The sequence below is a fragment of the Pieris rapae genome, chromosome 18 (assembly GCF_905147795.1).
Source record: "Pieris rapae chromosome 18, ilPieRapa1.1, whole genome shotgun sequence".
NCBI lineage: Eukaryota > Metazoa > Arthropoda > Insecta > Lepidoptera > Pieridae > Pieris > Pieris rapae.
The window spans coordinates 9,225,490-9,244,480 of NC_059526.1; the positions used below are offsets into that span (position 1 = coordinate 9,225,490).

General features: G+C 37.2%; 3 protein-coding genes across 4 annotated transcripts; 2 read left to right on the forward strand and 1 right to left on the reverse strand.

Annotated features, from left to right (window-relative positions):
• Window positions 1-6,781: 6,781 nt before the first annotated feature.
• On the forward strand, window positions 6,782-8,628 carry LOC111001372. The gene is made up of 2 exons (XM_022271255.2): window positions 6,782-7,046; window positions 7,123-8,628. Exon 2 carries the CDS (start codon window positions 7,126-7,128, stop codon window positions 7,900-7,902), a length of 777 nt encoding a protein of 258 aa, XP_022126947.2. The 5' UTR covers window positions 6,782-7,046; window positions 7,123-7,125; the 3' UTR covers window positions 7,903-8,628.
• Window positions 8,629-9,616: 988 nt separating this feature from the next.
• Window positions 9,617-10,350, forward strand: LOC111001353 (probable 5-hydroxyisourate hydrolase R09H10.3). Its single transcript, XM_022271232.2, has 2 exons — window positions 9,617-9,943; window positions 10,179-10,350. Exons 1-2 carry the CDS (start codon window positions 9,689-9,691, stop codon window positions 10,263-10,265), a joined length of 342 nt encoding a protein of 113 aa, XP_022126924.1. The 5' UTR covers window positions 9,617-9,688; the 3' UTR covers window positions 10,266-10,350.
• Window positions 10,351-10,610: 260 nt separating this feature from the next.
• On the reverse strand, window positions 10,611-14,486 carry LOC111001351 (RNA-binding protein 5-A). 2 transcript variants are annotated; one of them, XM_022271231.2, is made up of 4 exons: window positions 14,296-14,486; window positions 12,015-14,165; window positions 11,632-11,680; window positions 10,611-11,384 (listed from the first exon to the last, which is right to left on the reverse strand). In XM_022271231.2, exon 2 carries the CDS (start codon window positions 14,160-14,162, stop codon window positions 12,015-12,017), a length of 2,148 nt encoding a protein of 715 aa, XP_022126923.2. In that variant the 5' UTR covers window positions 14,163-14,165; window positions 14,296-14,486; the 3' UTR covers window positions 10,611-11,384; window positions 11,632-11,680. The 2 variants fall into 2 exon arrangements, with proteins under 2 accessions (XP_022126923.2, XP_045488024.1); XM_045632068.1 differs by having other exon boundaries at window positions 12,015-14,486.
• Window positions 14,487-18,991: the final 4,505 nt, after the last annotated feature.

Consider the following 18,991-nt stretch of genomic DNA (forward strand, 5'->3'; position numbering starts at 1 on the left):
GCAAGTTGTAACGAACACTGTTGCTTCATTTTTGGTGGAACGCCGACAGTTGCGGGGCCGGGCGCGAGCGGGACGAAGCGATACACTGTATACAAACCGCGTAGCTCCATCCCGCTCTCGCTGGAGTGTTAACTGTATATGTTGTATCATCCGGTTATATAAAATGTTATGAGAAGAGTGGATCTGAAGCACCAATGGGAAGGCCGCTAACCCCGCCCTCGGCCCGCGATTGGCTCGCCGACGATGAAACTTAATTTATAAAGGTGACTTTTTTGAGTTCGCGAACAAAGCTCTATTGAATGGAGCACAAAAAAACACAATTATATTTGTTATTCGAGTCGTGGATACGTTTTTTATTAATATATTCTCGGTTTTGTGAGCTGTTTCCAGTGTTAACCCATGTTTTATTTGGCTTTAATGAGATTTATATTGATAACATTGCTGCAGTAGCTCTGCCTCTATTAAGTCGTTCATTTCACTTCGCATCAAGTGATAGCATCGATGTTGTCAATGAGATAACAATTTTATTCACTGAATATTCATTCTTAAGAAATAATTCCATATACACATACAGTGATCAACTATTAAAGCGGTAACTCACAAAAAAACGTAATTCAGACAACAACACTAAATTGTTTTTGCTTTATTAACTGCTTATAGTGAAAAATATACTTTATAGTTAGAGTTCGTTGTAATTAAAATTGTAAAATGCAATCCGATGAAAACGGTTATTAAATTGGATATCAATTTTATCTGAGTGAGGAAGGTGAGACCGAATTGAAATATTTCAATTTAGTTGTCGCCTGAGCCACAGTTTACACAATTCATTCAGTTGGATATTTATTCAGCGGCGGGTACAAATCTGCAAAAGACGGGGGACGTATCTTTGTACAGTATTCAAGCTTAAAAAAACGAAAGAACAATTCGTTTTTTTTGAAACCGTCACTATCAATTAGAGTAGGCCGATATGAAAAATATTATCTGAAAAATTGACTCTTTCCTTACGGAATGAATAAAACACATTTTTGTGATAGCAAGTTACGCAATGCGACAAAAGGCTGTTAGCATATTTAGCGGAGAGTTTATTGCCAGTTCTTCTCTTCCGTTCTACGCCCTTGATTGAGAACTGGCATTTAAAGTAAAATTACAAGCATTTAATGTATTTCTTTATTACGTTTATAAGTGTACCTACATTGTTTTATCTATATGAATCAATGATTTTTGTTTTTGATCTTCCGCGGCGATTACTGTTTAGACATCGACGCTTAATCTGTGCCAGAATCCATTTAAATTACAATGAGAGGGGGCGGTGGGGGCGGAAGGGGGTGCGACAATTATTAATGTATAACTGAATATCTCGTAGCGCTGACGGAATTTCACTGTTCCAGTCGGAATTTATTAAAAGTCATTGTTATTATTATTAAGTCTGCTTTCTCTGGAATTATTGTTTATGGTATTTTCACGTAATTCCGTCAATTATCAATTCTGTACGTGTAAACAAGATATATTTGCCTTTTAAGGCACTAATTACGACGTATTCATTCCAATGGAGTTTCAATTTATACCTAATATGAATGGGACCACATTGTGTTAAAAGTATTCTACGATCTTTGTACCTAAATGGTTTATTTAAATCATTTAGGTGAGACAGAGGTTCTGCGATTAACGTTTCGGAAAATATACACCATGCTACATTATGAAGAACATGGAATAGGCCAACAGATGCGTTGTTCCATTTTATTTCAGTTATTATACATTACCGTATGCCTTGCGGTTGATATGATATGACCTGCTGAACTCTATTTAACGCCGTTGTGATGAAACTAATTTGATAAACACTAATGGAAAGTCCCCATCAGAGATATGTCGTGTGAGCCGAGGGAGCGGCGGCGGAGAGGGCGACGGGGAAGGGATCGACTAAATGAGAATTCCGCAGACGATCAATTCGCGAAATGTTCACATTTCGTAAACGTCTCAACTTCGGATAGTGTTTGCACTTGCATTGGCGTGTCGATGATTTTATCTTTAAATTGATACCGGAACATAGGTATCATTAATTAAAAGTTCACTTCCGCAAGTTAATATGAAATACATACCTAATCACTATGAAATAATAGAAAGTGACTAAATTTTCATTTATTTAAGTAGCCAACAGCAGTAGGCATAATCAGAAAAAATACCTACCCCAGAAAAATGTAGTCCTATTTTGGTGTAACTAATTGTGCGTGCGTACATAAGTGTGACTATCTACTAAATAATTTCTTTTTACGTTTAGCTTATGTTTCGACATAAGTACCTACCAGTGCAAACAATTACAAAATTATTTTAATAATAACTAACGTTATTATTTTCCTACTAAATTTTGTGAAAATGTTTCGTAGACTGTCAGGTAATTTAATAGCGTTTTGTACTTTAAAGCTTCTTAAGCATTCCTCAAATTAAAACAAAAAAGGTAGTGATCATCGTATGATTCATCGACACGGTATTACCACTAGAGGAGCGTGGGAGCGAGCGAATATCTTCGCAAAGCGTTAAAATGAAATGTTCGCAATTTGAATATCATTCCGTGCGGCTCCCCTCCGCTCCCCTCACCACGGCCCCGCACTTTGTTCTACTTTGGAGAGTTTTGTGGCAGAAAGAGGTACATTCAAAGGTCTTATATGGCTTTCTTTCAAATCAATAGGTAAGGTAGAATTGCAGACAGCTCTTTAGTTGTTACATAGTAGGTAATAGGTAGATTTTATCATATAGAGCCTTAATATAACATCAGAGAAGTATTAGAATATTGTTATCGTGGTGGTTGAATATGTGACTCAACCCTGCGGTCGTGTTTAGCCCCGGGTTAGCATCAATCAATAATAATATCCTACAATCAAAAACATATAGCAATTACTGTAGGCTGAGTCCTGCTCGCGTATTACATTATCAGTTAAACATTATATTTGTGTCTATCTGCACATGAGTAATTGGAGCGTCACAAGATATCATTCACCTATTAATACAATTTTACCGCAAACTATTTGCAGTGTCATACTCACAGACGAATTTCGGAACCTTCCCTGATGCCGTTTCGGCAGTAAAATGAGAGCTCAGTTCACAGAGGGCTCACTAGTCTCAAGTAAATATCTGAATACATAAGTCAGCGGATAATGAAGTGCGGGCGTGTCCCCGCTGTTAGCTACAGTTGCGACCAATCGCGGCGCCCGCTACAGTTGCCACTCTCCCCATTGGCTTAGACCACTTTTCACCTTCAGGAAAACCTCTACCACTGTAAAAGCATATGCTACGAGCATCATGTTGCGCTTATCTTAGCACCTATTTTAATTAACAAGGGATTCTGTAGGTCTGCTCAGAGCTTTATTACTCCATGGTTCTTGTTAGATTTCCGATTAACATTTATAGCGTTAAAAAATTACAAGCATAGTTCATAATTAGATACGTAAGTTATGTATACCTATTTATAAAAGAAAGAGAGATAAAACTTTATTAGACACAATATACAGGAATATTTAGATAAAGTAAAGTGCACTGGCCCCCACTCTAGGATTCCCTGTGTTGTGAGCAGCCAGCCTCTTTCTTTTCATATGTAAACAGTTTTTACTTAATTATTTCTACAAAACAGATTCATTTTAACTATTTTTGCACGATAAGAATATATTCTGTATCAGTATATTTTAGTAAATGTATGTAATATGATTTTTGAAATGTTTGTGATGATTTTGTTTTTAATGAAGTGGTTTAGGATAAAAGAGCGTCGGAAAGAGAAAAAGCGTTGGGCGAAGAACGTGCGACATTTGGGTTGCGTTTAGTTTGATTTGGTGTTGCGGGTGTTTGTTTCCAAAAAAGTCTGCATGTTGCTATTAAGTAGATAACTAAAATGAATTGCTGTTCGTTTGTCTTACTTCGAGAAGTGACTGGACCCATTTGGCTAATTTCATTTTAAATATGACTTCAAAACATTATATGAGTTTAGATAGATTTTTTTTACGTTTAAATAGTTCATTAAAACCTCATCAATAATTTTATTCTTAAACTACATAGTAATATTAAAAATTAATAGAAAAATATTAAAACAAATTTAAAAAAATGTGAGTCGTCACGGGACGCCTGGCACATGTGAAACATCGACATTATTTTGTAAAAGTAATATGCAGAAAAGAATAGATTGTGATAGGAACTAAATATGTCATAATGATAAAATTAAATATTACAATTTTTTTCCTGATAACGATGACTATTTGTTGAATAAACATTATTTTCATTAAATATTTTTAATGTGAAATTTACTACTGCATTTAGACTGTATATCATATAGCGTGGCGACGCGTCGCCACGGCATGCGTCCCACGCCAGAAATCGGTTTTACGTGCGGCTATAGATGTTTCACATCAAAAGGATCGTCCTTGGCAGTGTACCTACCTACCTTTAACGCTGGCAGCATTACGTTAACCGTGGTCAAATAATTTTGGAATCGTTTACATTTCAAGATTTACACATCGGACTGTTTCATAGCTATCGTATAAGGGATTTAAATTAAGTAAGTATATAGAGTAAAATCGGGTTTGTTCTTATAATTCAAACTCAAGAAGGGCTGCACCGCCTTTCATGGTTTCTTTATTTGTCATTGTAATTATAAAATAGATACATATTATTTTGATGTGTTTCGTAATTGTCAAACATTTTATGTTCATCCCGTCGATACGGTAAACTCTTCCCTCAATAGATAAAGAATTGGAATGGACAAGATATATCCACAATATTCGGTAAGGCATGTTCCGGTCTTCATCGTTTTGGATTTTTACAAAAATTAAATAATAATGAAAAGATATTGACATATAAATATAGTAAGAAACTGAATATTTATTTTGTATGCATATCTTTAATAAAATGATAATGAAGTTTAGCTAATCTGTTACACGACATTAATTGAGTCTTGCCAGGCCAGTTGGTTGTAGTATCCAGGAAATGAAGAGAGGTTTTTTAATTTACATTCACAGCATGTAATAAATAGGTTTTAGAGATATCCACTAAATTGGCGAGGGCAAGAAATTGAGTAAACGTCTGCCAGCAACGATTATGTAAATGGTGGTGCTGACCAACAAAAACAGAAAATATCGCTCAACCCGTCGGCGGCTCGTATTTTTCACTTTTACTGTGACGCCGAGTGCGCTTGATGGGGCAGCTCTCTGCCGGCCTCTGCTAGGGCTGACCTTCTCATTTATCTGTATTTTTATTACAACTTTTAATATTTCGGAACCACGAGTATATATAGATAAAATAATTTATTCTGTCGTAGTAATAAGCTTTGGTGAAGTGTAGAGGTAATTTCTCTGTTCCTATCTATTTAATTAATTATTCAAATATAGTAAAACAAGTACGTACCCAGTTTTCCTAAGTTTTTATAATATTATGAATATAAGTAACAAATTATTTTTATCATATTGTATCTATCGATAAAAAGATCGCATCACTAACCCTAAGGTTTTTTTTCTTTAACCCGTTTGTTAGGGTTAGAGTAAGTCGTGTGCAGTTTTCGGGGCTCGAATGACCAAGCAATTTGTATGAGCCGATGTTTTTATTCGAGCCTCGATTGACGGCAAAGGTACCTTATGTTATTTCTTCTTATTTTTGGAACTAGCGAGCGCTGCCAAATCTTAATCAATCAAACTATTATACATCCAAAAAACGTTGATTATTTTGAAACCACTTAACTATAATCGTTGAGATTTATAAATATAGACAGGATAGTATTAAAATTAACATGATCATTTAATATATATGTATATTTATATTTTTTAATTAATTTACAACTTACTATGCCTTAAACTACTAGCAAAAGTATATCTACTTAAAAACATCATGCCCTCTGGCATTGAGAGCGTCCATGGGCAGCGGTATCACTTAACATCAGGTGAGCCTCCTTCCCGTTTGCCCCATGTTCTATAAAAAAAAATTATCACTGCTTTCCCAAATCTGTACCAAATGCATTACCCATTAAAGTATCTCTTGAGTTACTTTCACTCATTGGGAAATGTAGTCAGACGATTTTTGCATTAGACATCTAGTGTTGAGTAACTTAGTATCCAATGGTAATAATCGATACTAACTCTATCTATGGTCAAGTAGCTCTGCATATAAACAGTAATGCTGCACAAAGAATTCATTCGAGTCGATTTTTCTTAGTTCATAGATTACTCAATAGATGTCTCTCGAATAAAAATGCCTTGTCGCCTCGTTTATATTATATTCCAAATGTTTAAATGAAAGAAACGAAAAGCGGATTTTTCGTAAAACATTTTTGTGAGGCGTATATTTCGCGCTTATAGTCTTATCCTTATTCTAGGTAAGATTTAGAGTCTATAGGATATATAGAACATATTTTTATAAATCACAACCCATTTTTATCTTTGTTAAATTGGTATATTACTTCACAAACAACAGTATGTAATAAATTTATATTCTTATACAAACGCTCAAGGGAAAAAATACCTGCTCACTCGTCTTAAAAGTCTGTTCTGAGTGCCGTCTGTTTTCTTCTTTTCTTAGTGTCCTGTATTTAAGTTGCCACATAGGTACATCAAAATCGTATACAAAATACTACACCATATAGTATGTACATTTTTAGTTCACATATTTCAAGTCCAATACGGTAGACATACCTAGTCAACGACATTCTCAGTTAACAAAATATTATCTTACCCACTTAAACAATAGTTTCTGAAATGTCATGTTACGCTTTCTTTCAACACTTTTATTTAATTTTTCTTAAGTTATACAGTTATAGGCTCTTCAAAAAGCGAAAAACGCATAAGTAATTATCGTTATTGTTTATAAAGTTTTTGATTGATTTCACAAACTCTGCGTGTTCGATAACCAAACAAACCTGAATGTTTACTAACAGTAGCTTTCCTGTAATAAATTCACAACATCCGAATTTCATTTTAGAAACCAACTTCGACGGGCAGTGGCTTAGGCCTTAGCGCAAAGGTGCTTTAAAAATAACAAGTGAAGATTCTAGCACTGCATCAATTTAATTGGTCTTTCTGGTAAGTTCATATATATTATCTAGACAAAAAAACACAATTCACCATTACCATTGTTAAGATCAAGTTCTTTTTCTAGATAATGCAGGCGTGCACTTATATACTGATTTCAACATTAGTAGCAGCCAACGCAAAGATATTAAGAAACAATGCCCTCATGACTAAAATGGTCTCCAACTTTCATAAAGACATCGACACTTCCGCTACCTATCAAGATAAATCCGAGCCCGTGTTGCAAAGAATGCAAAACTTGCTTTGTCAAAACTTTCGAACCATACCTTGCGACATGATAACTCGAGATGTAACACTACGGAAATTGATAGAAAAGTCAATACAACAAATTAACTACAAAAAGTTACGAATGGACAAAACAACCCAATCACCACGATACTTAACTCTCTTCCCAATGAACAGCGGCGATATTCACGAACAAAAACATAAAAAACAAAAACACAAGCATAGGAATAAAGAACGCCATGTGTTGAACAGAAAGAAGCTGCGCAAATTTTACCCTCACAAAGTGAAATATAAAGACAAGAATGTCAACTTCCACGAGTCGGAAGAAAAACTATCTATGTCAGTAGAACATATTCCGGATGTGGCCCAGCCGAGGAAACGCGTCACTTACAAAATGGAACAGGATGAACCGTTTTGGAGAATAGATTACATGAAACATGAAGAACCTAGCGCTCATATGTTTGGATACATGGACCGACTCAAAGATAAGATCATCAAGTCCAGCCAAACTGTCATCGTCGATGAGCAAGAAAAAAAAGACATTATGCACCCAGATGTGTATATTAAGCAGAACAAATTCGTTCGAAAGAATATTAATTTAAATGACGATGACATTGAATAGGTAGTAATAAAAATTATATTACAAATAGAGTTTTGAATACTTGCTACGAATGAGTGCGAAATATGAAACCTAGGATAGGTTTTATATTTCGTTAATAAAACATTACCTAATGGTAAAACGAATATTTTGGGTCGTCTATGTAGACTGTATATTTACATCATACTAGTTAGGTGCATCATTATTTAATACATGTTAGGTGTCTTGTAAGCAGTAGGCCGTACTAAAAGAGAGTTTGTTGAGATTGTATCATCTTCTTCTTTTTGACCAAATTCATCGAAGGGTTTGTCGTATTGTCAATCTCCAATGTTTTACTGATCGGCTTGATTTTCCCTCACTACACAGAGACGCAATGTCTCTTTGCGTTTTCTTCAAAGTGTGCGACGGTAAGTGTTCTGATAAATTATTTGGCCCCTCTTGCCTCGTTTCAACACCGTACGAGCCTATGAATTCAAAAAACATTACATTATATGTACAATATTCACTCTGTTTAACCTTATACATAATATACTTCTATGAACACTAGCGTTTAAACTAGGCCTAGCCTGTATCTTAAAAGCTAGTTCCAGCTACTTCCAGTGTCATTAAGAAATTGGTTAAAATGTTTGCCATTAGACGTTTATTGCTAATGAAACTAAATGAATTAATTTAAGTTGTAGCAATTGGTTACACTGGAGTAAGTGTGAACTTCGACAAAGATTTTTAAGTCTGGTGGATGAGAAACTTGGATATGAGATTTAAAATTTAATGTTGCTATTTAGTTTGGAAACTAATATTTATTATCAAGATTTTTCTATTTCAATTAAATTTTCAACAATATATTATTAAGGCTGAAGTTAAAATTTTTAAATAACGTAATTTTATTATTAAATATTAAGAAACAAGTTTTCTATTTCATATTTTTGGTTTTTAGCTGTTCTTCTAGTTTTATTTTACATTCATAGATATTAAGGGGATACTAAATACTCATTCAGAATATCATTTAGCTTACTGTACAACATAGGGCCTGTATAACATTGGAATTTTTGAATATAACTTGTTTTCGTCTACTTGCGATGGCCTCATCATAAATTAATTCTTGGTGAGAGAATTTTCTGGTGTAGTTTCCGCTGCTTATTATATTACTACTAAATAACGCTAATTCAAAATTCCAGTGTACTCCTCCCTCAAATGGCTGCGATGACTGCCCTTTTTGGGCGTCCCGTAGGCTCGTTTGCCTCCGTATTATTTATAAAAAAATGTGCAAAATCCTACGGAATTCTAGGCATCAAAGATTTTAAAAATTCATTTCATGAAATATTATTTTGAGCTCACAAGTTGCGACCACAAACCACGCTCGGTGACATGAAAATAATCACGAATATTGATAGATAAGGTTATCAACGCTATAAAGCACGGTCTTCATCTATTATTTTTTATGCATTACCATATCTAATTTTATATATAAATCTTAAGGTTTATATTTTTTTGAATGATATTTCTATTCCGTATTAGTTAGAAGCTACCACGATTCAAGAACGTAAGGCAATGTATTGTACATAAGAACTATTCAATTAGGTACTTCTACAATATTTTGCGAAAAGTAATATAATGAAAATAAGTAAAATAAACAAAGATGAATACAATAAAAATGACAATAACTCATCGAGGAAAACAAGCTCATTATTTAATTAGCAGTGTAACCTATTCCCTACATTGTTTACGAATGATAAATATTCGAATCTAAGAAATCTTTGCCACAACATTCACCAGATACTGTAGCCCTCGAACGTACGTATTTATTTCGATTATGTCTCGTGCTGTTTTATCAACCCACGTGCTAGACACATCAACGGGACGACCAGCGTTTGGAGTTTTTGTTGAATTGTATAAGCAAAAGGACAATTCGTGGGCACTGTGGCACAATACAGCGACCTCGAGTGATGGCAGAGTTCTTTTCCCATTCACGAAAGAGTCAATGGCAGCAGGAACTTATAAGCTAAAATTCAATATAGAAGATTATTATAAGCAGTTGGAGAAGGAAACATTATATCCCTATGTGGAGGTAAGAATAGAAAACGTGTACTTAAATCTCAAAAAGGGTTTAACCTAGGGTAAATTATAAAAATTACAGTATTTAAAGAATATCAAAACTTAACTAAACTTTTCAAAAATGCATATTTAAAGTTGTCTCATATTATTGGAGATGATATAGATAAAAGGTGGTATGTTCCTTTTAGACAATAGTGCATCGATTTGTGCTTGGCAGGTTGGTTTCAAATGTATTATAATCATTACAGATTGTATTCAAAACTGAAGAGGACCAGCACTATCACATCCCCTTACTGTTAAGCCCTTACGGATATTCCACTTACAGAGGAAGCTAAAATAAATATTATTTAGATATACCTAGTTGCATATTTTCAAAAAGGTTGATCTGATTTTTAATAAAACTTGTTTACTTTCTATTAACATTGCACTTTTTTTGATAGCCAAGACCAGCTATTACATATCCTCGGTCCTTACGAACCCACTCCTATTCTTAATACCTTCGTTCACCTGACCATTCCTAAGGCATTATTTGGTCATAGATAACTTAATATGTTTTTACTATTAAAGGGGAATAAAACAATCATGTACATAAAAAATAATTATATTATTAATACTACTACTTACAGAAAATTTCTTTTAATATGAAGTATTTATTAATGTTAATACATATTTATTATATACACTTTATCCAATTATTTTTTTAAATATTTCGTTTAGTATTTTCAGAATATTATCTTCTTTAGATACATATTAATGGAGGATATATTGTAAATTATAATTAAAGTATTATTACATTATACTATCATTCGATAAATAGAAATTCTATTCTACTAAATCAGTAATTTATGTTGTTCAACAGTGTTTGGCTTAGTAAACCATTTTAAGTATTATATCATATCATACTTTATTTATCAGTAAATAATTAAAATATTAAATGCAAACAGTGCGTAATATCAGCAAATTGGAGAATAGATACTGAAAATAAAAAATCTTATCTTTTCATCTATACTTTGTTCATAGACTGCTAATAATGCATATAAAACTTATATTATATGGACATATAACTCACAAAATCTGAAGTATATAAAACAAATAGCCCATTTCGTTATTAACAATGTTTGCAATATATCGACATGTAATGAAAATATACTTTTTAACTTGTACTAAATGGGCTTATCATTTAATATGTATACAGCCTGTATATATATTTAATATTTCCCTATACCAAAATAATGAGTGCTATTTTCTAAATAAGGAGACCTCTCAGAAGCAGATTTTAGTATTATAATAATTTATGTTATTAAGGACCACACAGAGCTTGGGCACAGTAGTGCTCATGATCAATGTATTTGTATATATGAAAATTGGTGGCCACTCAAATAACAAACTTATTGCAACGCTATGTACATAATGTAATCATTCTGTATTGGCACGGCGCGTGGCTCCGACGGGTTCTGTAATATAAATAGTCACAACCATCAGTTAAACTCAACCAACTCGCACATTCACCATTTCTTCACAAATATCACAGTTCTATCACAGTTGTTATTATCCAGGTAATGTCCACATTCTTCAGTCAATTTGACCTAAATGGTTGAAACTAGTAAGGAAAATTTGGCTTTTCACACCTTTGCAATTTTTAACATACCTGCTACACCTGTCAGGAAAAACTGATTAACTGAAGGAAATATAAGCACTTACCAAAGATGTATTGGGCACATCTAGGGCTGCACATCTTGAAGCGCCATATCTATTTTAAGTACAGAATCAAACAATTAGACAAGGATTACACAACGCGCTTTTGACAGCCCATTATTTTTTAGATTCCCTTGGTAAGAATCCACAGCGATTCAAAGTCATTCAATTTTAATAAGAGTAAGTTAACTTGACACTTTATAAAGATAATTTTTTTTTTTCATTTAAACACTACATTGCATTAAATAGAGCAAAAATTGTTCTTCTGAGCAATATTTATCTCTACTTGTAACTGCATAAAGTTCTCTAAGTTATAAAATGTAAACTACAGACCTGCATTCAACCTGTAACAAACAAAACTGAGCATAAAGTGTTAAAACATCTCTTACCTAGTCTCCTTCTTCCTGAATCACTTCTTTGTATCGAGCAATCATCAGCTTCTTGACAGTGTCTCTATATGTGAGGCCAGGTGTGGGAGTATAGATTCCTCGTTTTTGTCCCAGTCCAGCTAAGTTTGGTCTCTGTTCGGCTTCTATTGGAGCTATTCGACCTTGTTCTTCCTTACCTAACCCTCTGCCTTCTGACCAACCCATTTTCTGTAACATTTTGCCACCAATGGTGTCTACAACAGGTTGAGGTGTATGAGCAAATATAGGTGTTTGTATATCTGATTCATATCTTTTACGAATTGGTGGTTCATCTTCACCAAACTTCATCCTGCGCTCAGCTGCCCTATCTCTGTAACCATTACTTTGAGGTAATGAGCTATTCTTCTTTTGATGTTCCAGAAAATTCTGTTTATGTAAGTCTGATAGTGTTTTGTGTTTAGTCAATACTTCAGCTGAAGGGAAGCGACGCTTGCAGAGAAGGCAAGTGAGTTTAACCCAATCTATAATTCCTTCATCTGACTCAAACTGACTACATTCAGTTCGTTTTATTAAAAAATCATCTTCCAAGGGTGGAGGTGAGATTTCTCTTAAATGAGAATGATGTTGTAAGGATGGACCAGCCCCTAGAACAGAAAAACCAATATCTGCAGAACCCTTGCTAGTTGTATGGTCCAGGGGTTGTTCCATAATAATGTTACTCCGAGCATTCTCTTTCTTTTGATTCAAGGTACGAGCCCACCTCTCCATATCCTTAGCTATCTTTTTTGCAACCTTAACTTTGTCCTCTTTATCTTTTTTCTTTTTTTCTTCTGGTTCTTTTGGAATTGTATTCTCTGAAGTAGCTTGAGGGGGGTTTTGCAACTTAGGTTGGTTTGTATTTTGTTGGCTTTGTGTGGCAGCAATATAGCTAGATCTAGAGGCATCCCAGTACATATATTGAGATGTCTGACTGTTGTAGAAGTACTGTGTGTTGCCATCATAGTAAAGACCTGTGGCAGGATCATAATAATAACCTGAGGTTTCATCGTAGAGAAAGGTTCGGACATCAGGGGCTGTATATTGTATTTTGCCATCACCTGTTGGTATATTGGTCACTGAGGCAGATTGAGCTGTGGAACTAACAAATGCAGGAACAGAAACAGGAGTCCATGAGACCTGGCGAGCTTGAGCAGCTGAGATAGCCGACTGAGCAACAGCAGCAGCTGCATTTACCCTATCTGCTTCAGAAAGTGTTTGATTTGAAGCAAAGTTTGATCTATTCTGCAAATAATTGTATGAGGAATACTCAGTACTTGAAGTGGTTTTAGGCACTTTCTGAGGCTCATTATAAAATGATACTAATACTTCTCTATTATCAATGTTCAATGAGGGATTTAGGCTTATTAATTCAGAATGAGCAGCTGTTGAATCAGCAATAGAATTAAAGTTGATATATGCCAAGCATTTTGAGGCTCCTGTTAGTGTCTCTCTTCCAATAGTTATACCAGCAATAGAATCTAAAACAGACTTGGAACATCGTTCTTTTATTGAATCGAGAATTTTTTCCTCTGTTGTTAAAGCATCTAAGCGTCTAAATAACAATCTTTTGGTAATGCCAGCGGCCGGTTCCGAGCCATTCCTATCTTCACCACCCACGACATTACCTTCAGAACGTTTACCTTGACAGTTACGTCGATAACAAATCTGCCTACGTTTAAAATTATAAGAACCACATTTACAGATCCAATCACCCGGGGAAGCCGACTGATTATCTTGAGTATCATAGTCAATGTCCTGTCGCTCATAACTACGAGAACGACTTCTGGACTGGGACCTACTTCTATCTCTTTCTCTAGACTTATCGCGGCTGATATTCGGGGGAGATGGAGCTGTGGGAATATCTTTGTCATCGAAACGTCGCGGAGAACGACGACGATCGCGTTTATCAAAGCGGTCACGATTTTCACGGCGATAACGGTCACCATCGCGATCCCGGTCTCGTCTTTCACGGTCATATCGGTCGTGGCGATCCCTTCGCTCCTTTTGACGATCACGTGGTGATGCTTGACGACTGCAATCGGGGCTTGTGCTTCTCCGCATATCCCAAACCGGCGATCGGGGTCTGGCTTCGCCCCAGCGACTAGGGCGCTCGTCTCGTCGCCACGACATTGCCTGCGAACATCGACTTTAAATGAACTAAACCTACATTGCTTTAACAGTTTGGTGGCCGTATCTCTTTTAGCTTGTGCTACTCCGATAGAGACATATCTCTCTTCTACCTTTTATTTTTTATACTTTTTACCTGCTGACGATTAATCCAGTTAATTTTGTTTCCTTGGGATATATATTACTAGAGATTACGTTGAATTATAAGGTAAATACAGACACTTATAATTAATAAATTACTAACTAACTACTGAAAAACCATTTATAGTAAAAATAAATTTTATACAAGTGACAAATCGGGAACTTTCAAATTATTATAATTTCAAGTGCACAATGAACAATCGCCATTTTAAAATTTCAGATTTGATCGTTTGACTTTTACCTTGGTTGTAATTTAATCTATGGTTTTGCTTTCTATAACAGACTTGGCGCCAAGAAGTAAAGCTGAAAGCATAGATAACACACTAAAATAACAAACGAAGGAATATGTTGATCCTTATTTTCCAACGCCACCCTAACGCGTAAATTTTAGATAAAATAAAAATAAATTTGACATATTTTATTCTAAATAGGTTCAAGGTTGGCCGGTAATTCGAATTTGTAGTTTTCTTCCAAGCTAGCATGACATTTTTGGACCTTTTTATCTAAAAAATATTAATAATTAAAACACAAAAAGTATTTGTCACCACATTGAAACGTATACGTATACGTACACGTAACATAAAAAAATGAAACGTATATATTTTACAGAATGGGTATGTATGTGTTAGTAGGACTAATATGGTTTAGGGAAACTAAATTTTTTTTTAAGTTAGTAAGTAACTTCTTTAGGCGCATGAGGGTAATTTTTTTAGGGATGAAACGCAACACTAACAATATTAGCGTCACGAAAATGTGCAGCGGTTTTGTCGAAGGGAAGAGCTTTTGAAGAAGAAAAGGGAGACAGTGATTGAGACTGATTGAGAGAGTGTGAAAGTGAACGTCGTATCACACACAGTGCCATGGAGCGAGAGGTGGGAGAGAGCTATAGTGAGAAAGAAGAAAAACTTCATACAGGATAATATGTTACAATAATGTATCTTAATAATTGTCATACTTCTTTGATTTGAATAACATATTAGAACTTTAGATGGCAATTCTTTCACATAACGGCTAGTGCAGTAAACGCAGATTTTTTATTTATTTATATTATCATCAGCACGTACACAGTATAAATTTAAATATATAAATATATGGGATGTTCTATATTTTTATAAATCACAACCCATTTTTATCTTTGTTAAATTGATATATTTCTTCACAAACAACGGTAATTAATTTATATTCTTATAGAAAGGCTCACAGGAAAAATACATGCTCACTCATCTTTAAAGTATGTTCTGAGTGACGTCTGTTTTCTTCTTTTCTAAGTGTCCTGTATTTATATTGACACATACATCAAAATCGTATAGAAAATACTACATCATATAGTATGTACATTTTAGTGCGTATCTACGATACGCTACAAATACATGGAGTGATCATATACTGGGTACATGATCATCTATTTTGGTTTTTACCTTAGTAATAATTAATTTACAAAGAAATTTCACTTCTGACATGTGTACTTTGTACGCACATACACTTTTTTTAATTCTATATTAGTTTTCAGTGACATCGAGTATGATTCAAATCAGTTTTAAGTCATTGTCTTCTATTCTTTAACTTTAGTAGAATTCAATCATTTATTCTTCATTTCTGATGGTCGTATTGGTTTTTTTTTTTTTTTTTTTTTTTATAGAACAGGGGGCAAACGGGCAGGAGGCTCACCTGATGTTAAGTGATACCGCCGCCCATGGACACCCTCAATGCCAGAGGGCTCGCGAGTGCGTTGCCGGCCTTTTAAGAATTGGTACGCTCTTTTCTTGAAGGACCCTAAGTCGAATTGGTTCGGAAATACTTCAGTTGGCAGCTGGTTCCACAGAGTGGTGGTGCGCGGCAAAAACTGCCTGGAAAAACGCGCAGTTGTGGAACGGCGGACGTCGAGGTGATACGGGTGGAATTTCGTATTCTGCCTCGACGTCCGATGATGAAACTCAGCTGCAGGTATTAATCCGAACAACTCCTCTGAACACTCTCCATGGTAAATGCGGTAGAAGATGCAGAGAGACCCCACATCTCTACGCAACGCCAAAGGATCAAGCCGCTTGGAGAGATTTTGGTCGTCAACGATTCGAACCGCTCTTCGTTGAATACGGTCAAGTGGAAGAAGCTGGTACTGGGGAGCACCCGCCCAAAGGTGGGAGCAGTACTCCATGTGGGGCCGAATTTGCGCTTTATATAGTTGCAAGCGGTGGCCCGGAGTGAAGTACCGTCTCGCCCTGCTGAGCACACCGAGCTTTTTGGAGGCTAATTTTGCCTTTCCCTCCAAGTGACCGCGAAACTGAACGTCGTTCGATATGTCAACGCCAAGTATTCCAATGCTGGCTGTGGCTTTAAGGAGAGTGTTTTCGAAAAGAGGAGTAGCGACAAAGGGTGTTTTTTTAGCGGAAAACGCGCAAACTTGTGTCTTTTTGGGGTTAAATTGGACTAGGTTTAGTCTGCCCCAGTCAGAGACTCCACGTAGTAGGGTTTCTACTTCAGACACAAGTTTGTTCCGGTACTCATCGACATCTGCCCGAGAAATACTTGCCCGGCCAGTGTAAAGAGTGTCCCCAGTGCTGTCATCCGCATAGCAGTGAATGTTGCTAAGTTGCAACATATCATTGATATGCAGAAGAAACAGGGTCGGGGATAAAACACAGCCTTGTGGGACCCCAGCGTTCACGGGTTTAAGGTCGGAACATGCTCCGTCGATGACGACCTTGATGCTCCGATCGGCCAGAAAGCTGGAGATCCAATCGCATAATTTCTCGGGAAGCCCATAGGCTGGAAGCTTCGAGAGTAGTGCTCTGTGCCACACCCGATCGAAGGCTTTCGCTATGTCCAAACTAACCGCTAGAGCCTCCCCCTTGGACTCAATTGCCTCCGCCCATCTATGCGTAAGGTATACAAGAAGGTCACCAGCCGAACGACCACGACGAAAGCCGTACTGAGAGTCACTTATCAGCTGGTGGCCCTCCAGATACTCCAGGAGCTGGCAATTAATAATGGATTCCATTATTTTGGAGAACAAGGAGGTTATCGCTATTGGGCGATAGTTGGACGGATCGGAGCGATCGCCTTTTTTAGGGATCGGATGTATCGATGCGATCTTCCAGCACTCCGGGACAGTGCCAAGCGAGTACAGGTACCGGAAGAGGCGCGTTAAGACCGGAGCCAACTCAGGAGCACAAGTACGCAGCACAATTGGAGGAATACCATCCGGCCCGCTCGACTTATGTATGTCCAAGGAAGATAATGCTTTGCGGACAGCACGTTGCCGGAATGTAACTTCCGGCATCGAAGAATCACACCGTGAAATGCTCGGTGGTGATCTCCCTCGGTCATCCAAAGTCGAGTTGGACGCGAAGAGACAGCCTAAAAGGTCGGCCTTCTCCTTCGCAGTGTGGGCCAGCGAGTCATCCTCCCTGTGCAATGGTGGAATGGAGGGCTGACAAAAATTCCCTTGGACAGCTTTGGCTAGAGACCAGAAGGCTCGAGTCCCCGAAGGGAGTTGGGCCAATCTCTCGCCAAATCTGGCAATGTGCTCTGACTTTGCTTTAGTAATTTCCCGTTTGAAGGACCTGGAGGCTGAGTTATATGCTTTTTTGAGTTCGCTGGTATTAGCATCACGAGATTTCGCCGCTTCTGCCCATGCCTTAAAGCATTCTCGCTTTCGACGCGAGGCAGTCTTGCAAGAATGCTTAAACCAGGGCTGAGACTTGCCACCGATCGGCACCGCAGAAAAAGGAATAAAGAGTTCCATTCCCTGCAGAACCACTTCGGCGACAGAGGCAGCAACGGAATCTGGAGCTTCAGACGAAAAGCAAATAGGCCCCCAAGGGTAGGACGCAAAGAAAGACCGCGTCCCGTCCCAATCTGCTGACTTGTAGTGCCAAATACGGCGAAAACCCAAAAAGCGCGACCGCGAAGGGCGCGTAGATGGCACAGTACTCCGGACCACACAATGATCCGATGAACCCAATGGCGGGTCAACGGAGACTTGATAGTTCTCCGGATGCGAAGTCAGCAGAAGGTCCAACAAAGAGGGTTTATGACCGTCCACATCTGGTATTCGCGTAATCGCAGGGACCATTTGTGTCAGGTCGTAGGCTAAAGCAAAGTCGTGAAAGGATCTTCCCGCGTGATCGGTGGTTTCAGAGCCGAGCCAATCGGCATGGTGGGCGTTAAAATCGCCAAGTATCACGATTTCGGCGGTAGGAACCCTTTCAAGCAGGGAATCTGTAGCCATTTGGATGTGCTCGATGAGTCGGTCAGTTTCGTCATTTCCGCTATGGGACCTATACAGGCACGCATAGAATCGCGGATGGTCATCGCAGTCTATGCGGAGCCAGAGGTTAGATAGGTCCCTTCCTTCAAGCGTCCCAAGGCGACGAGAACAGATATCCTCTCTGACGTACACGCAAACTCCCGCCCGCGGCACAAATGAATGTTCCAATTTGTACCCCGGGTAGGAGAGGTAAGAAGTATCAGCCGGGGAGGATATCTGAGTCTCAGTGAGGAAGAATAAGGCCGGCTTCGCAGATTCAAGGTGAAAGTGAACCGCGCTTAGGTTTGAGTTGAGCCCCCTAACATTGGTGAAGTCCACTGTGAGCGTGGAAGGGGTTGCCTTCGGCGAATTCTTCCGTTTGCCCCGAGATCGAAAACTAGAACTGGATGTTTTGTTTAGAGCGCAGTTTTTGCCCACCCCA

What these genes read in the sequence shown, in the direction of transcription:
- LOC111001351 (XM_022271231.2), bottom strand. Translation starts at nt 14,162, where the DNA reads ATGTCGTGGCGACGAGACGAGCGCCCTAGTCGCTGGGGCGAAGCCAGA.
- LOC111001372 (XM_022271255.2), top strand. Translation starts at nt 7,126, where the DNA reads ATGCAGGCGTGCACTTATATACTGATTTCAACATTAGTAGCAGCCAAC.
- LOC111001353 (XM_022271232.2), top strand. Translation starts at nt 9,689, where the DNA reads ATGTCTCGTGCTGTTTTATCAACCCACGTGCTAGACACATCAACGGGA. An exon ending in CATTATATCCCTATGTGGAG is followed by an intron (nt 9,944 to 10,178) that starts GTAAGAATAGAA and finishes TAATCATTACAG; the next exon opens with ATTGTATTCAAAACTGAAGA.